At 44.8% G+C, this 23,256-nt stretch overlaps 1 protein-coding gene across 3 annotated transcripts in view; it reads right to left on the reverse strand.

Annotated features, from left to right (window-relative positions):
• Positions 1-232: 232 nt before the first annotated feature.
• LOC147466082 (zinc finger protein ZOP1-like) overlaps positions 233-23,256 on the reverse strand; it is a 57,214-nt gene continuing 34,190 nt past the window's right edge. For 2 of the 3 annotated variants that reach the window (XM_086523769.1, XM_086523765.1), the window contains exons 2-4: positions 2,306-2,506; positions 998-1,088; positions 233-900 (exon numbers count right to left, since the gene is read on the reverse strand). In XM_086523769.1, the coding sequence (XP_086379895.1) occupies positions 659-900; positions 998-1,088; positions 2,306-2,506 (534 nt within the window). In that variant the 3' untranslated portion in view covers positions 233-658. Of the gene's footprint in view, positions 901-997; positions 1,089-2,305; positions 2,579-23,256 lie in introns of those variants that run through there. The other variant, XM_086523763.1, reaches the window with a different exon arrangement.

Here is a 23,256-nt window from a genome sequence, read left to right on the forward strand (position 1 = left end):
AGGCTATCACTTTGGATCCATCTGCCAAAGTTAATTAGAGCAATCTCAAGCTTGGCTTGTCAATCTCTCCCTATTTTCTCTCTGACTCGTATTGTCTGCTGCCACAAGTGTCGTGCATCTACGCTTCCGCAGTGTGCTACTCTGATACTATGGTTTTCTTTTTTTGCCGGGGGGGGGGGGGGGGGGGGGGGGGGGGGCAGAGGGGGAACGAGTTTAAATAGAATTACAATCATTAGCACAGTGCTTCAAATCCTTCTCGAAAGCATCAAAGACAAGATGGAAGATACAATTTACTGTCAATGTGCACATTCTTGCGCATTTGCAAGTGCTTGCATGAACAACTTGGCACATCAGTTTCATTTATATAACTAAATTGTAAGTATAAGTTACATCAGAAAAGGCTGACCTTTGACTTGACCACAACTCGAACGTGAGCAAGATTCGTCCATCCTTTTATGTTTCCCTCAACCTGAAGAATTTCCAAATTACAGGACTCAGCTGCAAATCAGCAGGCAAGCAGTCCTGAAAATCATCTTTGTTCATCCTTGACAAGGTGGCTGCAGTACCAGCCCATTCTAATGAAAGCAAAGCCAAGCCTTTAACAAGTATATCTGAAAATGCCTCGCATTAGCGACCAGGTTAACGCCACCTTCATACATCAGTAAGATTGATACAAGCCCAATAAGCCTTTCTCCCTTTCTTGTACTCTTTTCTTCGCAGCTTCTCTGGCCTTCAGCGCATCTGCCTCTTCTTTTGAAATTAACTCTTGCTTCTCGTGCCTTTTCCGCTTCCCTACTTGCAAAGAGGATGCTTTTCCTTTGATTGGCATGAGCAGTTTTGTTTCCTTCAGCAAAGGACCATGAGGTCTGCCTCCTTTTGCACTCGTAACCATCGATCCCTCTGTTTCACAAAGTACCAAAGTACCACACTGCATAAACGAACCTCAAAACCAAATCTGCTACAACGGAAAGCATGAATACAAACCATTTGAGCATACCAGATTTTGCATCTGAGGCCGTTGTCATTGCAGTGGAAACTGTAGTCCTTTCCTGCGCTGCTAAATCTTTCTGGTAACTTCGCCGTGCTTGCTGGCAATACATTCATCTGACATTCTGAGCTTTGGAGAACCGAGTCAAAGAAATAGACAGAAATGGCTGAAAACTCATCCTACATTTTTCAACTCGAGTCAAGAATATGATCCTTCATCTTAGACCTGTTCTTTCGAAAAGATTGAAGCACACCTTTGAAATAAGATGGATAATTTAGGCCAGCGCAGCTTCCTTGCTGAGCTGGCCCTCGAAGACGGTCATGTACATGTTGATTTGGTACTTTAATACCATCTCATAACCTCATGAAAGTCAATAACAGAATTTTAGAGAAAAAAAACGTTGATTTGGCCCTCTGTTCCCAAAACCTCATTTCAGTACAGATAAGCCTCTCAGTTTTAGGGGGTGTTTTTTCTCGGAGGTCACATTGTTTACACTGTAAGCACATATTGATGCACACTCAACATTCCTACACTTACCTTTAATAAGCTTTCCCTGGTTCCCCTTATCTTCATTTTGCAAAAATAAATCCTTAAAACAAGATCTACTGTTTGCAAACACGTTGTACACTCCCAAATATGTACATTGCAGGGTCAGAGGTTTAAAGATTGCATGATGCAACTTTGCAGTTAACATGTATATACCTAGATGAATCCAGGATAACATGTATTTGGCTTGGTGCCTTCAATTACTACACGTACAAACAAACATTTGTTTTTGGATGCAAAAAGCATTGTTTCATTTAAACATGGTCAAAACTCTGAACTGCCAGATTTTCTATCCATTTCCATTTCAAGTAATGACTACATGAACAGCATTGATGACCACCCCTCAAAAAGAAGGCCCTACAATGGGTACCAAACTACATGTGTGATGCACAATAGTTAAGACTCAACCAACCTTCCATTGGATTGGAAACAATAGTAGATATTTTAACGAAACTTCATCTAGCCTCTCCACAAAAACTTCAGCGAGCAGAGAATCCCATTGTTCTCTCAGTAGATTTAAGTACAAACTTTCCAGGGCAATCCATTCGTTCACAAGGTAATTGCTTTCAGGCAGAGTAAAAAGTAATATAGATAGAAAAAGTACACAAAACATCTGCGCTGTTGCAGCAAACTTGCTAGATAGTATGCTCTAAGGGTGTAAAGAAGTTGCAACCGTATTTAATAAGGAACAATAAAACCAGTACTTGACATATATGTGCCCTTAAAATAGCCATGACAAGGGAGTGAAGCAAGAACAGCAAAAAACCTTACCGCTTCTATCCGTTCCATATCCTTCAACGCTTGTTGTCTCTCCTTCTCTTTAGAAGCATTCTCCTTACGAATGTCATTCAACCTTTTTGCCACATTATCCTTGTGCCGTTGGCCAGCTTCATGGGTGCGTATACTTGCAGAGTTATTGGCTATATAAATTTTACAGAAATCGCACCATTTGTTTCCCTGGCTTACCCAATACTGCACAATGCACAAAAAGAAGCAAAAAATTATCAATCCAAATCCATGTAAAAACATTCAGTAACTTGTCAAGGAAATTCAGCGATGTTCTTGCAGACACAATTCCAACCAGAATTAAACAATGTCACATAAATTTGAACTCATAATCTATGTTTCAATAATTCCACTAAAGCCTAAAGAAGGGCATCGGCGTACTAAGCATGACCAGTTAAACAAGACAACTGTCAGTCAAGACATTGCTTTATTGGGATTACTCTTTCAATTGAATGTAAGTAGTAACAATGTCTTCATGAAAAGCACATTGAAACTGCCCTGCACACCTTACAAATCCTGATTGATTCTTGAGTGCAACCTGGGCTACAAACCAATACTTAGAGTTTGCAAAAGCTAGCGTCACAAGGACGTGGCAACTGTTAACTATGTCACGAGGACGTGGCAGCTGCTAACCTTAGTTGTTGGTTTCTTTCCAATGATTTTTGTTTTATTTTTGAGACCCTCTTTTGAAGTAGCAAACGGTCGGACATTATATGGCCAATGTGAACGGTAGTTTCACCCGCAGACGGGAAGTGGTCGGCACTGGGATTTGTATAGTAAGAGGATGTCTAGGCTCAGAGCAAGATCATGTAGGTCCCCCCGTCGCACTTAGCAAGTTGGTGGATACTAGGAAGTGAACTCAATAAAGGCATAAAGTCAAGGTGGGACTACCAACAGAAAGTATCCGACAGTTGGGCCACATTGCACTTTTGGATGCGGTCCCAATGAGGATAGATAGTTAGATGACCAGTGGGAGCCCACCGGAATCATTTCCTAAAATTTAGGGAACTGCTATTTTGGGCCGTGAAATGTGTTCGCGTCATTACCTCCGGTATGACTAGGGGAACGTGTTACAACTCTGCCGCGAAGTCAACTGGGCAACCAGTCGGGAGATTTTCAAGCGGCAAACCCGAAACGGGAAAATGCTTGTAAATGTGCCATGTGGCAGATTTTCATGGACTTGCCTCTTACAGAAAAATGGGCGCTCAATTTTATGCTAGGAGAGGCCTCATTTTGGTTTTCGTCACAGGTTAAGAGCTATGGAGTGCTTTCTTTCCCTCCCATGTACAGTGTGGTGCTAGGAGTGATGCCCTGCACGCTACACACTGCTCTCTCTCTCCCCCCTACGTGCAATTATGTGATGCCCCACAAGAGGGCTCTTCATTTGACTGATGTGCAACTGTGTGGGTTCATGCTTTTGTGCTGAGGCAAGAGCCTCCTTGAGCAAGAACAGAGGTAGCTAGCTGCTACTCCAAAGCAGGCACCGGTGAGGGTCATAACCTCACCGTACAGGTGCAAATTCAGCGTTGTGTATGCGCAGAAAATTGACTGTTTTTCAGTCATACGGACGCCAGAACCTTTGGGAACCGTGCCCCACTGGCAAAAGACAGCTAGGGGACTGTTTGGGACTGAAAACAGGGCAAAAAGCTGAATTTACTGTTTTTGGGCTGGAATCAGAGGGTATACGCCAGTGGAAGTGAGTTCTAGCAGGGGAATTGGTTTCGCGCAAGTTTTGGAGCTATTATGCCCTGCATACGGTGGGACATGACTCTCTTCCATAACTTTGCGTCGCAATGGCTTTGTGACACACAATCTACCATGCATCATCATGAACCCATCTTTGAGAAGATAGTGTTCATGACGTTGTCCATCCATTAGCTGCTCGAAGACCCTTGCAAAATCTTCATCATTTGCATACTGTTCTCTCATATCATCAAGTTCATGATGATAAGGAATTGACACAGGTGAAATTTGTGGCTTCCTTGACAAGGCATCAGCCACAACGTTCTTCTTGCCTTCCACGTGCACAATCTGAAAATCGAACATGGTCAAGATATTTGCCCATAGCATATGCTTCTCAAATAACTTTGTCTGTGTCAAGAAGTATCGCAAGGTCTGATGGTCCGTTTGGACAACAAAGTCTGCACCTAGCAGATAGTGTTTCCAACTTAAGAGCGCATGAATCACAGCCAGTAACTCTTTCTCATAGACCTACATGGTCATCTTTGGCCCTTGCAAAATTCTGCTCTCATAGGCTACTACCCTGCCATCTTGCATTAGCACTGCACCAATGCTACTACCACAGGCGTCACACTGGACCACAAATGACTTCCTAAGATCTAGCAACACAATGACTGGATCTGAAGTCATCTTTTCCTTTAAGAGATTAAAAGCTGAAATCTCTTTCTGTGTCCATCTAAAGGTGATTGCCTTCTTTTGAAGAGCATGTAAAGGTGAAGCAATCTCAGCGAAATTTCGGATAAACCTTCTGTAATAGGAGCATAGTCCCAAGAAACTTTGGACATCGTGCACCGTCTTCAAATCTGGACATGACTTGATCGCTTCAACTTTTGCAGGATCCATTCTGACACCCCTTTAAGACAATGTGTCCCAGAAAGTGGATCTCTTCCAGAAAAAATTCACTTTTCTTTGCATTGATGAGCAACCTATGACTACGTAGCTCTTCGAACACAATGGCCAAGTGATGCCTATGCTCCTCTTCATTCTTTGAGTAGACTATCATGTCATCAAAGAATGTACCAACAAACTGCTGGTGTGGACGGAAAATTCTGTCCATCATCCTATTGAACGTAGCAGGAGCATTTGTGAGACCAAAGGGCGTCACTAAAAATTCGTAAAGGCCAAACGTTGCTCTAAAAGCAATCTTGTGCACATCCTCTGATCTAATGCGGATCTGATGGTACCCACTCTTTAGATCTATCCTGCTAAACATAGCTGCTCCTTCTAATTTGTCCAGAATATCATCAATTCTAGGTATAGGGAACCTATTCTTGATGGTATTCTTGTTCAGTGCACGGTAGTCGATGCACATACGCCATGAGCCATCCTTTTTCTGCACCAACAACACTGGAGAACAGAATGGAGATGAACTGGGCTGAATCAGCCCCTTTTCTAACAGCTCCTATACTTGGCCCATTATATCTTTCTGTTGAGCCGCACTAACCCTGTACAAAGGCTTATTTGGTGGGCTACTGCCTGGCACCAAATCTATCGCATGGTCCTCCGGTCTCTCTGGCGGTAATTGAGACGGTAATGAATCGGAAAAGCAGTCACTATACTGTTGTAAAAACATTGACCTTTCTTTATCTAGCACAGATAAATTTGATTCATCACAATCTAACACTTCACGTGCAAAAACCAAGTACGCAGAAAGATGCTTTTTCATTACAGAAGTAATAGCAGAAGCTGATATAGTGGGAATAGACTCCCCTTTAAGCTTTACATCCAGAATGTGAGTCTTTCCCCTGCTCTGTACAGTGATCTTTTTGTTGTAGGCATCCATGATTCCCTGTACACGAAACAACCAAGGAATACCTAACAACACATCACATCCGTCCAGTGGCATGATGTAAAATTCTTCAGCATCTACATAGGACTGGATATGTAGGCGCAACTTTCCAATGATGGGTGTCACAGCCTCTGTATGGCCAGGACATGCCAAACCTACCTCTACTGTATACCCCATCTCTTCAGGTCTGATTCCCAACTTTGAAGTCAATTCTGGGGAAATGAAATTGGCTTTGGCACCTGGATCAAAGAAGATAAGCACTGTTTGATCCATGACCTTTCCCCATGCTCTGCAAAGCTCACTTGCATCTGAATTTGGCTTATCGCCCACCGTATCTGGCACTAGACCAGCCATGGGCTTCTTTCCTTTCTTGTCCTCCTTGTCTTCAAAATCAGTTGGCCTTTTCTTTGTAGGACAGTTGTAAGCAATGTGGCCAGGCTGCTCACAGATGAAGCATTTGTTTTCTAACCTCAGGACCTTCTTTTGCTCTTCTGACTTGCGAGGAAAACGTCTTTTCCATTTCTTTACTGGTCCCTTTTCTGATTCAGCCGAAGCTTTGCCTTTCCCTGCGTTGGCTGGCTCCTGAGTCCCTTTTGGAGCCTCATTGGGAACGTGCTTCTTCGCTGAATTTTTCTTGGCTGATCCTTCCTTGACGCCAGTATTGAATTCACAATCTTCTCCCTTGAGCAAACCATTGCCAGTGTTTGCTACCTCGATGAGCTGCGTCAAAGTAGTGACTTTGGTCTTCGTGCAGTACTTTCTCAATCCTTTGGATAGGCCACAACAGTATTTTTCAATCTATTCTGTCAATGGCACAAACCTATAGGAAGTTACTGGAAGTAGAGCTTTCCAAAACTTCCGATTGTAGTCATCCAGATTCTTGCAAGTAGCAGCATTAAGCTGGTGCCATTCTGTCATGACATCTGCTTCAAAGTCATCAGATAACCATGCTGCTGCAAAAATCTGCTTCACGTAAATCCATGTGGACGGAGCTTGCCCTTGTAGCAATAAAGTTGTCCACCATTGTCCCGCATTCCTTGTCAAGAAAGTGGCTGCCTTGCGGACCTTCGAAGCCTCTGTAAAGTTTCCCCCTGCATAGGCCTTGTCAAACTGCTGGAGGAATGAGAGAGCCTTCTTCCTGTCATCAAACCCTGTAAAGGTCGTGAAAGTCACACCTTTGCTACCTTCTTTGTACGGAGTTGGCCTCTCCAGTGGCATCAAATTGTCATATGGAAGTGACTGAAACATGGGAACATTGTTAGGGTTCATTTGTGTTCCCTGACCGCAATTAAGTTGACCTGAAAATGCCATATTTGGCTGCTGATTTGTAATTCCAGCCATACCAAAATTTGCATGTGGCATCCCAAATTGGCCATGAGTGCTTTGAAACCTTGGTAGCATGCCTGTGATACCATACATGGGTTAGGCATCATCGTTTGAGCACCCCCAAACACTGTTCCTGGCGTGTAAAACCGATTTCCAGGTGCATGACCAGCCATGCTCTGGAATACCGATCCACCTCCAAAATAGCCAGGGTGTAGTGAAGGTGGTGGCAAGACTTGTTGCATAGCCTGTAGGTTGCTTCCTTGCCCATTAGAACCAGCTATAGGCTGTTGAAAAGTGGCTGGCTGAACTGGTACAGCTTGAAAGACTGGCATATCAACCACCTGTTCTTGCACCTTAGGCACAGGTTGTGGAGACTGCATATTCTTCGTCAAGTGTACAGGTGTTTCCATTGACTCTGCAATATGAATCACCTGTGCTCGAGCCTTAACAGGCTTTTGAATATGATCCAGTGACCCAACTTGCTGAGACGGAACAGGAGGTTGCAGAAAGGCTAAAAACCTCGGGTTCTGCATTACTTGTGTGAACATAGCCACAGCAGTAGCCAACTGGGTCCTGAATATATCATCATCTGTCTGTGGTGGTCTTGAAGACTCACCCACTTCATGTGTCTGTTGACCCTATGAAGAAGAAACCTCTTCAATCACATTATCTTGTCTGTCAGCCATAATTGCAATTCCCTGTGTCTGGTCTATGATCCCCGGTGTCTTCAAGCCCAAACTGACCAAGGCTCACTTCTATCGGAAAAAGTGATTTAATCCCGTCGATGGAACCATGAAACCGGTCTATTAACTTCAAAAAGGGCGGTAGACTTTAGACTTAAACCTTATTTGCTTTCACCCATTTAATTTGTCGCCCACTTTACCTGTACTTTCAAAACATAACAAAGGGGAAAGGGATACAGGCTGCTAGATTGCACCTGTATGAGTAGACCGACACCAGATTGGCCCCTAACTTAGGCGCCCCTTTCGGTATTTCTTTATTGATTAAAAGAGGGAGTAAACGCTGTGGTTCCCTACAAGCTGCCCCACACAAGCTAAGCTGAATTTCAACTGTTCCAGCCCGATTTCGACAGCATAACTGTACTAGGACACTTCACAGTCAGTATTCCCACGCATTGACTGACTTTCCCGACGCATACGGGCACTTTGCAAAACCTGGCGAGAATCTGCAGCACGCTGAATTCTCTGTTTTCAGCCCCGAAAATGCGTCAGATCACCTGTACAGCGGTCCCCTCGCGTCCCCGAACCTCCTGGGGGTATTAGGGACCGTTTAGGGCCAAAACCCTAAACCTGCAAAAATACACAGCATGCTGTAATTTACTATTTCGGGCTCCGTTTCGCGTGCCGGTCGCATCCGTAGCAAGTCCTCGAGCTCCCGCACCTGTAGGGCTACTTGCCCTTTGAATCGGACGAGATTTCTGGTGTGAAACCTCTCCGAATTCACCTGTACCTGCGGGGGATTAGCCGCTAGCTAATCCAGTACCTGTGCAAGAGGCTCTTGCCTCGGCAATCGCGCATAAACCCACACAACTGTACATTGGTCAATTGAAAAGCCTACTAGAGGGGCATAACATACTGCCATAGGGGAGAGAGAGGGCAGTGCGTAGCATGCAGGGCATCACTCCTGGCACCGCACTGTACATAGGAGGGAAAGGAAGCACTCCATAGCTCTTAACCTGTGACAAAATCTGAAAATGAGCCTCTCCCAGCTTAAAATTCAGCGCCACCTTCTCTTGCATGAGGAAAGTGCACCAGAATGTGCCACTTGGCACATTTACAAGCATTTTCCCGTTTCGGGGTTGCCGCCTAAAAATCTCCCAACCGGTTGCCCAATTGACTTCACAGCAGAGTAAGAAAATGTTCTCCTTGTCATTCCGGAGGTAATGACGCAAACACATTTTCAGGTCCCAAAATAGCAGTTCCCTAAATTTTAGGGGATGCTGCCATTGTATCTTTCTAGGTCATCTGACCCCCTTTGTACACTGCAACCACACCCAGAACTAAAATGTAAGCTCTGTAGCAAAGGATTCCACTTTGGCTAGTCAATGACCCCACTTTGGCTAACCATAGTCTTTGTCCAACCTTAGTGCTCTCTCTTGCCCTCAGGCCTGGACTCCCTCTGGACAGTTCCACACTAGCTATGCAATGCAGGGCAGTTAGATTTCCCGAGGGGTGTTTCCAAAAAGTGAAAGTAAATAGATAATAAGAAAGAAATCAACAAAAAGGATAGATAGTAGTCACACGCTGGTGACATTGGGTGCAAAGAGGCTCCACATACACCACAAGGTGCGGCTCTCAAGCTTCAATGGAGAGCTTCACTGCGTAAAAGACGTTCAACTTAGGGGAGGTAGTGCACTGCCAACCTGGCAAGAGGGGGAGGGGCTGCTCTCTTATAGCCTCCCATAAGAGGGGGCGCTAGCATGAAGAGAGGGAGTGAGAGAGAGAGATAGAGATTGCATGGGAAAGTGTGCCAAGTGGCACACTTACTTTAAAATTTAAAAACCATTCAACTTTTGACTTTAAAAATCCTATGCTAGTTAATGAAATGTGCAATTAAGTGCACAACTGCACACATAGATGCAACCAATTAAATTGGTAGCTGCTCCCCAGCGTAATGCCGTACCGACACTGCTCTGGCATTACCTGTTCGCACTTGTTCGGCCATTTGGTCCAGCGCAAATCATTTAAGAATACTTTAACGAACTTATCCTAGGGCCGTAAAATAATCAGGCCTTAGGGTTATTATTCTAAGGACCCCATCTCATTCCTGTGCTTGCACTAGCGCGCGTAATTTTCTCAGCCTGAAATCTGAGGCTACTATCTACCCCTTCATTGAAGACCCGATTTTCCAATCGCTAGGGCTTCATGGTATTTTCTGCTAGGGTCTCCCTGAGGTGCACTGGCCCAAACTTGGGCGCACCTGAGGCCCCAGAACTGCTAAATCTATTCTGATGTGCACACAACTAATTAGATAATTCTTTTCTCGTAAATAAATTAATTATTTACAAAGTCTGACTTAGTTACAATGGCACGTGTGTATTGATTACCATGCGTTCAATAAGAATACCATCAAGAATAGGTTTCTGATTCCTAGAATTGATGATATTCTCCATCGTTTAGAGGGTGCTGCAATTTTCAGCAGGATAGACCTTAAGAGTACGTACCATGAGATTCGTATAAGGCCAGAGGATGTGCACAAGACTGCGCTCAGAACGACATTTGGTCTTTATGAGTTTCTAGTGATGCCGTTTGGGCTAACAAATGCTCCTGCCACGTTCAACAAATGATGGATCGGATTTTCCACTCGCATCAACAATTTTGTTGGGACATTCTTCGATGACATGATAGTCTATTCAAAGAATGAAGAGGAGCATAGGCGTCACTTGACCATTGTGTTTGAAGAGCTGCGCAGTCACAGGTTACTTGTCAATCCTAAGAAAAGTGAATTCTTCCTGGAAGAGATCCACTTTCTTGGCCACATAGTCTCAAAGGATGGGATCCCGCAAAGGTTGAAGCTATTAAGACATTGCCAGACTTGAAGACTGTGCATGATGTCAGAAGCTTCTTGGGATTGTGTTCCTACTATAGAAGGTTTATCAGAAATTTTGCAGATATAGCATCGCCTCTTCACGCTTTGCAAAAGAAAGAGGTCACTTTCAGATGGACCCAAAAAGAGATTTCAGCTTTTAGTCTCTTAAAGGAAAAGTTGACTTCGGATCCAGTAATTGTTTTGCCAGATGTCAGGAAGTCATTTGTGGTCTAGTGTGACGCGTGTGGCAGTAGCATCGGAGCAGTGCTAATGCAAGATGGATGGGTAGTAGCTTGTGAAAGCCGAATTTTGCAAGGGTCAGAGAGAACTATGCAAGTCTATGAGAAAGAGCTCTTGGCCGTGATTCATGCGCTTTCTAGCTCCAAACAGATCATCAGACCTTGCGATACTTCTTGACACAGTCAAAGTTATCCGAAAAGCATATGCGATGGGCAAGCATTCTTTCTATGTTCCACTTCCAGATTATGCATGTGGAAGGCAAGAAGAATGTTGTGGCTGATGCGTTATCAAGGAAGCCACAAATTTCAGCTGTGTCAATTCCTTATCATTAGTTAGATGACATGAAGGAACAATATGCTACTGACGAAGATTTTGCAAGGATCTTTGAACAGTTGCAAGAGGGGCAACATGATGAGCACTTATCACCAGGAGGTGTATTTTTCTTGTTGCCTTCTGTAAATAAGTACCATATATTTTTATTTATTTTTATTTTTACTTGTTTTCCTTGGAACCCTTGAAAAGGTGCAAGTGGACATTGCATGGCCAGTGTGAAACGGCTACGGCCGAATAGGTTTCTCACATCGGGAGTTTGGGTTGGTCAGTTTGGGACTGGTCGGGCCAATTAGCACTGAATTCTGATGAGTATGGAAGCCTGTGTGCGCCAAATGAAGTCTGGGCAACTCGGAAAGTCACTTATAACTTGATAAGTCAGTGGGAACTAGAGAATCAACTCAAAAGGGGCAACTGGACACATGGCGGCTCCTAGTGAAATTTTCCACTTCCGTCAGCAAGAGGGGGGCACCCAATTTGAGAGAGGAGGCTGATTTGACTGATAAGTGACCTACAATGTGTGTGTGTGAGTAGTGGGTGTAGGTTTACAGCTTTAATGGAAAGCTTGCCTTCTCCTCTGTCTCATGTAGCGCGATGACTTGCTCTCATGCATCTCTCCCCCCCCTTTGGCACATATGGCAATGCCCCACTAGTTGGGCTACTCAGATGAATATGTACAGTTCTGGGGTTTTATGTGCGTTTGCCAAGGCAAGAGCCTTCTGAACAGGAATCGGATTAGCTAATTGCTAATCCCCCACAGGTACGCACAGTTCCATCGCGAAAGATTGTGACTTTGAAGAGTTTTCTCGCGTGAAAACTCATCCAATTCACAAGGGAACTGTCCCATTGTCTGCGGGAGCCCTTGGGACATGCGTAGGCGAGTTCGCTCCGCTAAAAACGATCCGAAACAGGGAATTACAGCCTGCTGTGTTTTTCTGCAGGTTTAGGGTTTCGCACCTAAACTGCAAGGGAACACCAGGGGAGCCTCGTGAGAGCCTTGGGATGCGTGTACAGGCTTTTGGGCACCCGACAGTGAAAAATAGAGAATTACAGCCGGCTGAATTTCTATGACAGCTCACCAGAAAGCTTCTAGATAGCGAGGGAATCTGCCCTAGACAGGTACTTTTGACCTACAGGGATTTTTGCGCCGTTATGTTGCCGAAATCAGGTCGGAAACCTGCGTTTTGAGCCCTTGCCAGGTTTGGACAGATTTGTGAAAGCTTGTACTAAGTGGTCGGATCGTCTATCTTTAATTGAATAAAAAAATACCGAAAGGGGCGCCAGTCTTTGGGGCCTACAGGGTGTCGGTCTCGTGTGCACAGTGACATTCTAGTCGCTGGACACCACTGTGTTCTCTTTCCTTCTCAGTGCTCTCTGTAAAGTTAACAGGTAATTGAAATAGTACCGCCCTCTACGTTTGTACATGCCGGTTATAGCACTACCTCCTCAGAGATGGTTTTATGATGATGCATGGCAGACTTTGTGTCACTAGGCCGTTGCGACATAAGGTCAAGGAAGAGAGTCATGCCCCACCGTATGCAGGGCATCGTGGTATTGATGCGACAGTTAAAGCGGTAGAGACATTCTTCTATTGGCCACCCTTGAGGAGAGATGTGGATGCCTTTGTGCGAGCATGCATAATTTGCCAAAAGGTCAAATTTGACAGGCAAAAGGCACCAGGGCTGTTACAGCCACTGCCGATTCCGGATAAGCCATGGGAAAGCCTTGCTATGGACTTTATCTTTGATCTTCCAAGAACACCAATAGGGAATGATGGTATATGGACCATTATCTGTAGGTTCAGCAAGCAGGCCCATTTTATCCCAGTCAGGAAGAAGATAAAATTTGATCAAATGGCACGCTTGTTTATGTACAATGTGTTTAAGTACCATGGTATACCACAATCGATTGTCAGTGATCGTGATCCTTGCATGACCAATTTGTTCTGGAGAGGATTGTTTGAGAACATGGGCACTACGCTCAAGTTCTCGTCTTCGTTTCATCCACAAACTGATGGACAATCAAAAGAGGCTAATTCTACTGTCTTAGATCTGCTGAAATGTTATGTGTCACATAATAAGGACAAGTGGGAACAATATTTGCCTATGCTTGAGTATGTGTACAATAATACGGTGCATTCGTCGACTGACAAAGCACCTTTTGAGATTGTTGAGGGCGGCAAAAAAGTTCCTCCCATTTTACATACAAAGGACAAGATCTTTGAGGCAGATCGATACGTTGAGAACATGGATGAAATGTATAAGAAAATTAGAGTTGCCTTGGAGAAGACTCAGGCAAAGCAGAAAAAGGTTGCTAATCGTCACCGTCGTGAATTGCTGCTATCACATGCTGATTGGATTCTCTTAAGGTTCGAAAAGGCAAGGTTGAAGAAAATGAAGGGCAGGGAATGGTTGTTTCCTAAGCTGAATATGCGTTACTATGGGCCTTTTCAAGTGCTTGACAAGATCAGCGATGTGGCTTACAGGCTGAAATTGCCTAATGCGTGGAAGATTCATAATGCGTTTCACATGAGTCTTCTAAGACCCTTCGTGGGTAATGTGCCAGAAGATATGCCATATGAGGATCAACCAAAGTTGAGGAACTTGATGAGATCCTGGTACCTGAGCAAGTTTTGGCACATCAGGACAGAAAAGTTAAAGGACAAGTTGCAAGACGCTATTTGGTGAAGTTCAAGAACTATCCGCCTATGGATGCGAAGTGGATGGAAGAGCATGAACTGTCAGAGTCACCAAATGTATTGCAGCTTTACCTTGAAGCCTTTGGGTAACAACCTACTTATGCCCCAACCCAACGTGTGCGAAGGAGGGATAATGATAGACAAGAGTATGAAGGTCTCATTAAGTCATTTGTATCTATGTGTACGACCTTTCTTGCGGATACATGCGATGGTAAAAGAGTGTTGATAGCACAAGATCATCAGTGGCATGTATTTATAGTATGCAATCGAGGACATTTGCGATTTCAAGAGGAGGGTATGTCACGAGGACATGGCAGCTGTTAACTATGTCACAAGGACGTGGCAATTGCTAACCTTAGTTGTTGGTTTCTTTCCAATGATTTTTGTTTTATTTTTAAGACCCTCTTTTTCAAGTAGCAAACGGTCGGACATTGTATGGCCAATGTGAACGGTAGTCTCACCCGCATACGGGAAGTGGTCGGCACTAGAATTTGTATAGTAAGAGGATGTCTAGGCTCAGAGCAAGATCATGTAGGTCCCCCTGTCGCACTTAGCAAGTTGGTGGATACTAGGAAGTGAACTCAATAAAGGCATAAAGTCAAGGTCGGATCACCAACAGAAAGTATCTGACAGTTGGGCCACATTGCACTTTTGGATGCGGTCCCAATGAGGATAGATGGTCAGATGACCAGTGGGAGCCCAACGGAAGCATCTCCTAAAAATTAGGAAACTACTATTTCGGCCTGTGAAATGTGTTCGCGTCATTACCTTCGGTATGACCAGGGGAACGCTTTACAACTTTGCCGCGAAGTCAACTGGGCAACCAGTCGGGAGATTTTTAGGCGGCAACCCCGCAACGGGCAAAAGCTTGTAATTGCACCAAGTGGCAGATTTTCATGCACTTGCCCCATTCAGAAAAAAGGGCGCCGGATTTCTAGCTGAGGGAGGCTTCATTTTGGTTTTTGTCACAGGTTAAGAGCTATGGAGTGCTTTCTTTCCCTCTCATGTATAATGTGGTGCTAGGAGTGATGCCCTGCACGCTACACACTGCTCTCTCTCTCCCCCCTACGTGCAGTTATGTGATGCCCCACAAGAGGGCTCTTCATTTGACTGATGTACAGTTGTGTGGTATCATGCTTTTGTGCTGAGGCAAGAGCCTCCTTGAGCAAGAATAGGGGTAGCTAGCTGCTACTCCAACACAGACATAGGTGAGGGTCATAACCTCACCGTATAGGTGCGAATTCAGCGCTATGTATGCACTGTAGTTTGACTGTTTTTCAGCCATACGGACGCCAGAACCCTTGGGAATCGTGCCCCACTGGCAGAGGACAGCTAGGGGACTGCTTGGGGCTGAAAACAGGGCAAAAACCAGTAAATACAGCGTGCTGAATTTACTGTTTTTGGGCAGGAATCAGAGGGTATACGCCAGTAGAAGTGAGTTCTAGCAGGGGAATCGGTTTCGCGCAAGTTTTGGGGCTATTATGCTACTGAAATTTGGCCAAAACAAATGGTATCAGGTGAAGGATTCCCAGGACTCTTCTTTGTAATTTACCCTCCTAAAGAATAAAGAAATACCGAAAGGGGCGCCAATTTTGGGGCCTACAAGTTGTCGGCGTCTGCTCGGAGCATTCTAGCTTCCGAGCCGTGTGTGTGCTTAAGTGTTAATTCCCGTCGCAGGTTTCCTTTGCACGTTCTCTCTGTGTGTGTCCAAAGTAAAGAATTTCGGGTGAAAGCCAACGCCTACCGCCCCACGGGCCGGTTTTAGTATTTCTCTACCCAGGTGCACCGGCCTAACCTTTCGGTACCTCTTAATTAATAAGTCACATAGTACAATTGTTGGGGAGTCCACTCTACAATTGTGCAGCCATGCATTGATTTGCCAGAGTGGGCTCCCAAGGCTCATTTATAGAGGCACTAATACTTTTAAAGGCCCTCGGCGGTATTGATGCAGAAATGCTAGGCTGGATTTGTTGCTACGTTGAGGATTTGCAAACCGCTAGGGCTGACCTGATGCTGATTTGTTGAAATCATTGGTACTTCATGAATGAAAATGCTGGTGCTTCATGGCTGAAAACGCCTGGACTTCATGGCTGGAAATGCTTGCTTGATGGCACTGGGTGCTGGGGTACTGACTGCCCATGTAAGGGGTATTGGTTTTGATTTGATGATGCCCAAAGGAGAGCCCCTAGGCTCGCTTCTGTAGGGAAAAGGAGGTAGGTCGTGCAGTGCTCTAGAACCCCACGACTTCATTAAAAGAGGCTATTTTCACTAGTAAATGACTTTAGTGATGTTCATATGCCTATATGCTCAAGCGACTTTATAACTGTACTATGCAAGTGAGTGTCACAAAGTGATGACGTGTCTACCTGAGAGCCGAACTTCTGAAAACCCTAACTCTGGAAACCCTAACCCTAAAACCTGCAAACCGTAATTTCTGCCAGAAATCCTAACCCTAATCCTAAAAACTGCCATAAACCCTAACCCTAACCCTAGGACAACAGGAACTGATTTCCGTGAAATGCGCTGGCATGATGACATGGCAGAATCTCGGATTTTGCGGCGCTGATTTTCAGCTTTTGCGTCAAGTTTTCTCTACGCAAATTGAGAGAGAGAGAGTTCCACTGCTTTTATTTTATTAAAAGCCTACAGAGAGGAGCTTGTGAGAGAAAAGAGTTCTGCTTTATTTTTAAGCTTTTGGGGCTTTGCTTTTGGCAATCCTTGTAAACAATAAATAAGCGGTGAGGGCTCACACTCTGCAGAGCATTTGGACGCAGAGTCTGAGAGTGAAACCCTAACCGCTCTCTTGTACTTTGAACTGATTAATACATAAAGAAATACCGAAAGGGACGTTGGCTTTGGGGCCAATATCTGTAGGCACGGAACTCCGTCGGGTCAGTGCAAATCTATTGTGAACTGTGGATTGTTTTGAAGTGGTTATTTGGTGCTGTTGTGATTGATTCTTGACTTGGAGTGTCCAAGTCTGTTACAGTGGTATCAAAGCACGGCCGATTTCTCTTCTACGGGAAATCAATCCCCAATTTTTTTTTTCCGCGGCACCTATGGCTTCACGCAAGGATCAGTCGACTCCCTCTACATCCGGAGATGCGGGCAGGGATCACAATGAAGATTCTGGCAGAGAGTATGGCCCGCCTCGGCCTACTCAGGCGGAGCAACGAGAGATGAAGCGTCGTCAATTGATTGGCGATGCGACAAAGATGATGCTCAGTTTTGCGAAGGACCCAAAATTGGCAAAATATATGAGTGAGACTTCTTTTCAAGAAGTGCGCGCGCAGTGGCAGAAAACCACAATACCACCCCCGAAACCCGCTCTCAAGAAACCTTCTGATCACAAGCAATATTTGGAGAAGGAATTAGAAGAGGTGGTTGATGCACGGATTGCTCAGCGTTTTGACGCGCAAAAGAAAGCCCAAAAGCATGGCAAAAAGCAAAAGAAAGGCATTGACTTCCCGGGTTATTTGGGTCGTCAGTCGACATTTGACAAAGCAAAGAAACAGAAGAAGTGTGTTCGATTTGAAGAAGTACCCAGTCCTTCTTCTTCTTCTGAAAGTTCTTCTAGCTCTTCAGATTCGAGCGAAGAAGACAGAAAAGGCAAAAAGCAAAGCAAGAAACAACGCTTCAAAAAGGCAAAGGAGTCTAAATCTCGCCCAGTGAGTGACAGTTCTACAGAGGACTCGTCTACGGATGGTTCAGACTCTGGTGACGACAAATTTTATGCGAACAAGAAGAATTTTTTTAAAGCCAACCAGTATGACTTTCTGGAAGATAAAAGCAAGAAAGTCCGAGAATTTAAGGAAGGTGGACAGTCGATCAAATTTGACACTTTTTCAGGATACAAAGATGCTTCGAAGGCTTTGTCTTTTATACAGCAATTTGACATCGCTTTCGCGAGAGGACGCTACTCAGAGCACTCCAAGATTCGGAGAGCTGCCTCTTACTTTAAGGGGAATGCTCGAACTTGGTGGTCCACGCTTCTTTTAAACAAGACTGCACCAGTTAAATTGCTGAAATTTAAGAAGCTTTTTATTTCTTCTTGGTTGACGCAAGAGTATGAACGCGATATACGAGCTGCTTGGAACCATCTTCGGATGACGAAGAGAGATACGGTGGATGCTTACTGTGTGAGATTTTGGAGCTCTTTTCTACCCGCCTCTTCATTCAAGAAGAACTTGTTCAGAGAACAGATTGAGCGGTTTACCTTGGGTCTACCTACAGAGGTCCGAGATCATTGCTTGGAACAGAAGTCAGCTTCTATTTAGGAGTTGATGAGTCATGCGAAGCGGGGCTTTGCCATTTTGCCATTCACTCTGGCAGTCTGACCCACCCCACCTTTCAGGTCATGACACAACGAGCCGAACAGACTTGTGGGAATGAAAGTAGAAAGAGAAAGAGCAACCATTAGGGAGGGGAAGTGCTTTGGATGCGGGGAACATGGACATATCTCCGCGAAGTGCCCTAAAAAGGCATAGAAAGAACATAATGATAAGGACGACGACAGGCCTGAGTGTTCGAGAGCAGCTGAGGAACGTGGCAAAAAAGGCAAGATGAAAACAGGACTGGTTCCAGATTGTGTGGATACCGATCCCAACACCATGGACGAGAGTACAGAACTTTGTCGAGCTTGGGACAAAGTGAAAGATCAAGAGGCCCTGATCTTCTTTGATGGAGGAGCCAAGGCCAACTTCATTTCACCGGAATTGGCGGCGCGGCTCGAGATCACTCCCGATCGTATGGGACCACTTGCGGAGGCAGTTCTAGCGGCACCCGACAGGGACGTGGCCATTACACCTGTCATTGGCAAACTTCGGTTGCATTGTCAGGGGTATTTGGGGCATGAGGAATTTTTCATAATGCTTTTGGAAGGTTGTGATGTTCTCTTAGGGATTCCCTGGTACCACAAGAACAACGCCGTGGTCAATTATTGGGTGAGGAAAGCGACATTGACTACAGAGAAGGGCAGAACCATTGTACTTGATATTAAACTGAAGGGCGAGTCTGTTCCTATTGTATCGGCTTCGGCCATTTCTAAATTGACATCCAGTCTGATTGTTTACTCGATCTTTATGAAAGAATTGAGCGATAAGGATAGGACAGATATGTCTAAACTTGATAAAGAACGCCAAGATTTTCTCCACTCTCATGCCGATTGCTTCTCAGAGGGCCTACCAGGCGAGTTACCACTTGCTCGTCCTGAAGATCATACCATTGATCTGATACCTGGAAGCACACCACCGAACCGGCCACCTTACCGTGTTAGCCGAGCACAGAATGAAGAGATTATGAACCAAGTGAAAGACCTCTTGGAAAAGGGTCTTGTCCAGCCTAGTACTTCACCGTATTGCTCTCCAATGTTGTTGGTTTTGAAGAAAGACGGATCTTGGAGAATGTGCATTGACTATAGAGCTCTCAACAAAATCATCATCAAGAACAGATTTCCTATTCCTAGGATCGATGATATACTCGACAGATTACATGGATCCTCGTGCTTTAGCAGGATTGATCTGTAGAGTGGATATCAGATCATCAGAATTGCGCAGGGAGACGTCTACAAGACAGCTTTTTGGACGACTTTTGGGTTATTTGAGTTTTTGGTGATGCCTTTTGGCTTAACCAATGCTCCTGCGACATTTAACCAGATGATGGACAGATTTTTCGAGAGTACAGGCTATTTGTTGGCACTTTCTTTGACGATATCATTGTTTTCTCCAAGAATGAGGCAGAACACAGAGATGATCTGCTTCAGGTCTTTCAGGCATTACGAGATCACAAGTTAGTGATTAATGCAAAGAAAAGTGAATTTTTCCTACCAAAGATACACTTTTTGGGACACATTGTCTCAGCAGCAGGAGTGCAAATGGATCCGGCCAAGATAGAGACTATCCGTGATTGGCCCGATTTGAAGAATGTCCATGAAGTTAGAATCTTCTTGGGACTGTGTTCGTACTACAGGTGGTTCATTCGAAAGTTTGCAGAGGTTGCTTCCTCTTTGCATATCTTGACACAGAAAGGAGTCCCTTTCTCGTGAGGATCCACAGAGGTGACTGCCTTTCAGACATTGAAAGAGAAATTGACTACGGGACCAGTTTTGACTTTGCCGGACTTGCAGAAGTCATTTGAAGTATATTGTGATGCTTGTGGTCGTAGTCTGGGTGCGGTCTTGATGCAAGAAGACCATGTCATTGCTTACGAGAGCCGATTGTTCTCAAGGCCGGAGATGACAGCACAGAATTATGAGAGAGCTTTTGGCGGTTATCCATGCTCTTATTCAGCGGCAGCATTACCTACTCGGAGCGGATTTTATTGTCTTTACAGACCATCAGAGTTTGCGCTACTTCTTGTCACAGAAGCCGCTTTCGGAAAAGCAGATGCGGTGGGCGAACATCTTGTCACAGTTTCACTTCCAGATTGTCCATGTTCAGGGACAGAAGAATGTGGTGGCAGATGCTTTGTCTCAGAAGCGGTTGGTTCTGGCTATTTCCGCGATACATCATATGAGCTTCGAGGATATGGCCGACCAGTATGCCACAGATACAGATTTTGCAGACGTTTTCACACGGATATGGGATGGGGAGACAATAGCGGGATATTCCATTCGGGATGGCTACTTGATGAGAAAAACCATGTTGTGCGTTACATTGCCGTTGAGGGAAAAGGTTATGACTGAATGCCATTGTCCACCATTTACGGGTCACCGCGGCATTGCTACCACCAGGAAAGGGGTAGAGATACTTCTTTTGGCCGAGACTCAAAAAGGATGTGGAAGAATTTGTGCGCAGTTGCTTAGGATGCCAGAAGGTCAAGTTTGACAGGCATAAAGCACAGGGATTGTTACAGCCTTTACCCATATCCACCCGCCCCTGGGAAAGTATTGCAATGGATTTCATTTTTGATCTCCCGAGAACACCGAGTGGTCACGATGGTATCTGGACTATTATTGACAAATTTAGCAAACAGGCTCATTTCATTGCAGTAAAGAAAACAGTCAAGCCGGATCACTTAGCGAGACTGTTTGTGGCCCAGATCTTCAGATTACATGGCATGCCTGAGATGATTGTCTCCGACAGAGACCCCAGATTTACGAGTTTGTTTTTGGAAGGCAATTTGGGAGAACATTGGCACGCGGTTGCAGTTCTCGTCATCGTTCCACCCACAGACTGACGGGCAATCTGAGATTGCCAATTCAGTGGTTTTAGATTTATTGAAGTCTTATATCTCGGATCAGAAGACTCAATGGGAAAAGTACTTACCTTTGGTGGAATTTGCCTACAATAACACGATACACTCTTCGACGGGGAAGGCGCCATTTGAGATTGTTGAAGGTGCTGCGAAGGTTCCACCCTTCCTAAGCACGAAAGATAAGATTTTTGAAGCGGATGAATATACGCGAGACTTAGATACGGCTTTTGCCAAGGTTCGCGAGACTTTGCAGAAATCTCAAGAACGACAAAAAAAGGCAACGGATCGCCATCGTCGCGACTTGGAGTTGAAGGAGGATGATTGGGTGTTTTGAGAAGGCACGCCTGAGAAAGAAAAAGGGAAAGGAGAGGCTTTTTCCAAAGCTTAGTATGCGATACTACGGACCTTTCCAGATCACTGAAAAGATAAATGATGTCTCCTTCCGACTGAAACTGCCTGATACTTGGAGGATTCACAATGCATTTCATGTGAGTCTCTTGACACCTTTTAAAGGTGATGTGCCTGATGATGGGGAGCCTGATGAGTAACCCGAAGTGGAAGAAAACGAGGAGATCCTTGTTCCTGAACAGATTTTGGCATATAAGGATACGCAGAATAAAGGTAAAGTCCGAAGGCGGTTCTTGGTTAAGTTCAAGAACTATCCTGCATTGGATGCGAAGTGGATGGAGGAGGAGGACCTGGCAGATACTCCTCAGATTGTGAAACTTTACCTCGATGCTTTTGGTTTAGCATAGTCTACTCCAAATGGAACCCAGAATTCAGCTTGGCCGGAGATCTGGTGCAGTGGGATGCACAAGAGGGGAGTCAATCCGCTCCTTTGTCAACAGATGCCTTGATTTAGATACTAGAGTCACTGATGTCTCTTTGAGCTTCCGGGATACTGAAAGCTGACAGTATTCTGCCGTATGACTTTATGAAATGGAATTTCTGATTATGATACCGATTTGTTCTTGACTTCTTTTAAGTGCAGGAACTGATAGACGAAATGACTGCAGCATTTTGGTCCGATTGATCTCGAATAGACATGGTTGCAATAGGGGTTAGTCAATCGGACATCGATGAGGTCCCAATTGGATCTAGACGCAATTGCTAGCTACATTGCCGATAAATCATGGTCTAAGATCCGAATGAATGTTGAATGTCATGTGATGTCGTGTGATGTGACTGTCGATTGGTACATGTGCTAGATCTGTGTTCTTAGTACGTAGATACTAACAATCAATGTCTGCTAAGACGGTATATGGCCTCTGTCTGTTTTGCAGGCGTAATCGAGGTCGATTACAATGCTTTCAAGAGGGGGGTATGTCACAAATTGATGACGTGTCTACCCGAGAGCCGAACTGCTGAAAACCCTAACTCTGGAAACCCTAACCCTAAAACCTGCAAACCCTAATTTCTGCCAAAAGCGCTAACCCTAACCCTAAAAACTGTCATAAACCTAACCCTAGGGCAGCAGGAACTGATTTCCGTGAAATGCGCTGGCATGATGACGTTGCAGAATCCCGGATTTTGCGGCGCTGATTTTCAGCTTTTGCGTCAAGTTTTCTCTACGCAAATTGAGAGAGAGAGTTCCACTACTTTTATTTTATTAAAAGCCTACAGAGAGGAGCTTGTGAGAGAAAAGAGTTATGCTTTATTTTTAAGCTTTTGGGGCTCTGCTTTTGGCAACCCTTGTAAACAATAAATAAGTGGTGAGGGCTCACACTATGCAGAGCATCTGGACGCAGAGTCTGAGCGCGAAACCCTAACCGCTCTCTTGTACTTTGAACTGATTAATACATAAAGAAATACCGAAAGGGGCGCCAGTCTTTGGGGCCAATATCTGTAGGCACGGAACTCCGCCGGGCCAGTGCAAATCTATTGTGAACTGTGAACTGTTTTGAAGTGGTTATTTGGTGCTATTGTGATTGATTCTTGACTTGGAGTATCCAAGTCTGTTACGGTGAGGGTATGCAACTATTGACGTACGTGATCATTCATGTCCTTCTAGAGGCTCACAAAATTGCCAGGCTAGGTCCTAAGCTATATACAAACTAAGACTAATGAATT

This window comes from Adiantum capillus-veneris, chromosome 1, assembly GCF_014529385.1.
Source record: "Adiantum capillus-veneris isolate H3 chromosome 1, ASM1452938v2, whole genome shotgun sequence".
NCBI lineage: Eukaryota > Viridiplantae > Streptophyta > Polypodiopsida > Polypodiales > Pteridaceae > Adiantum > Adiantum capillus-veneris.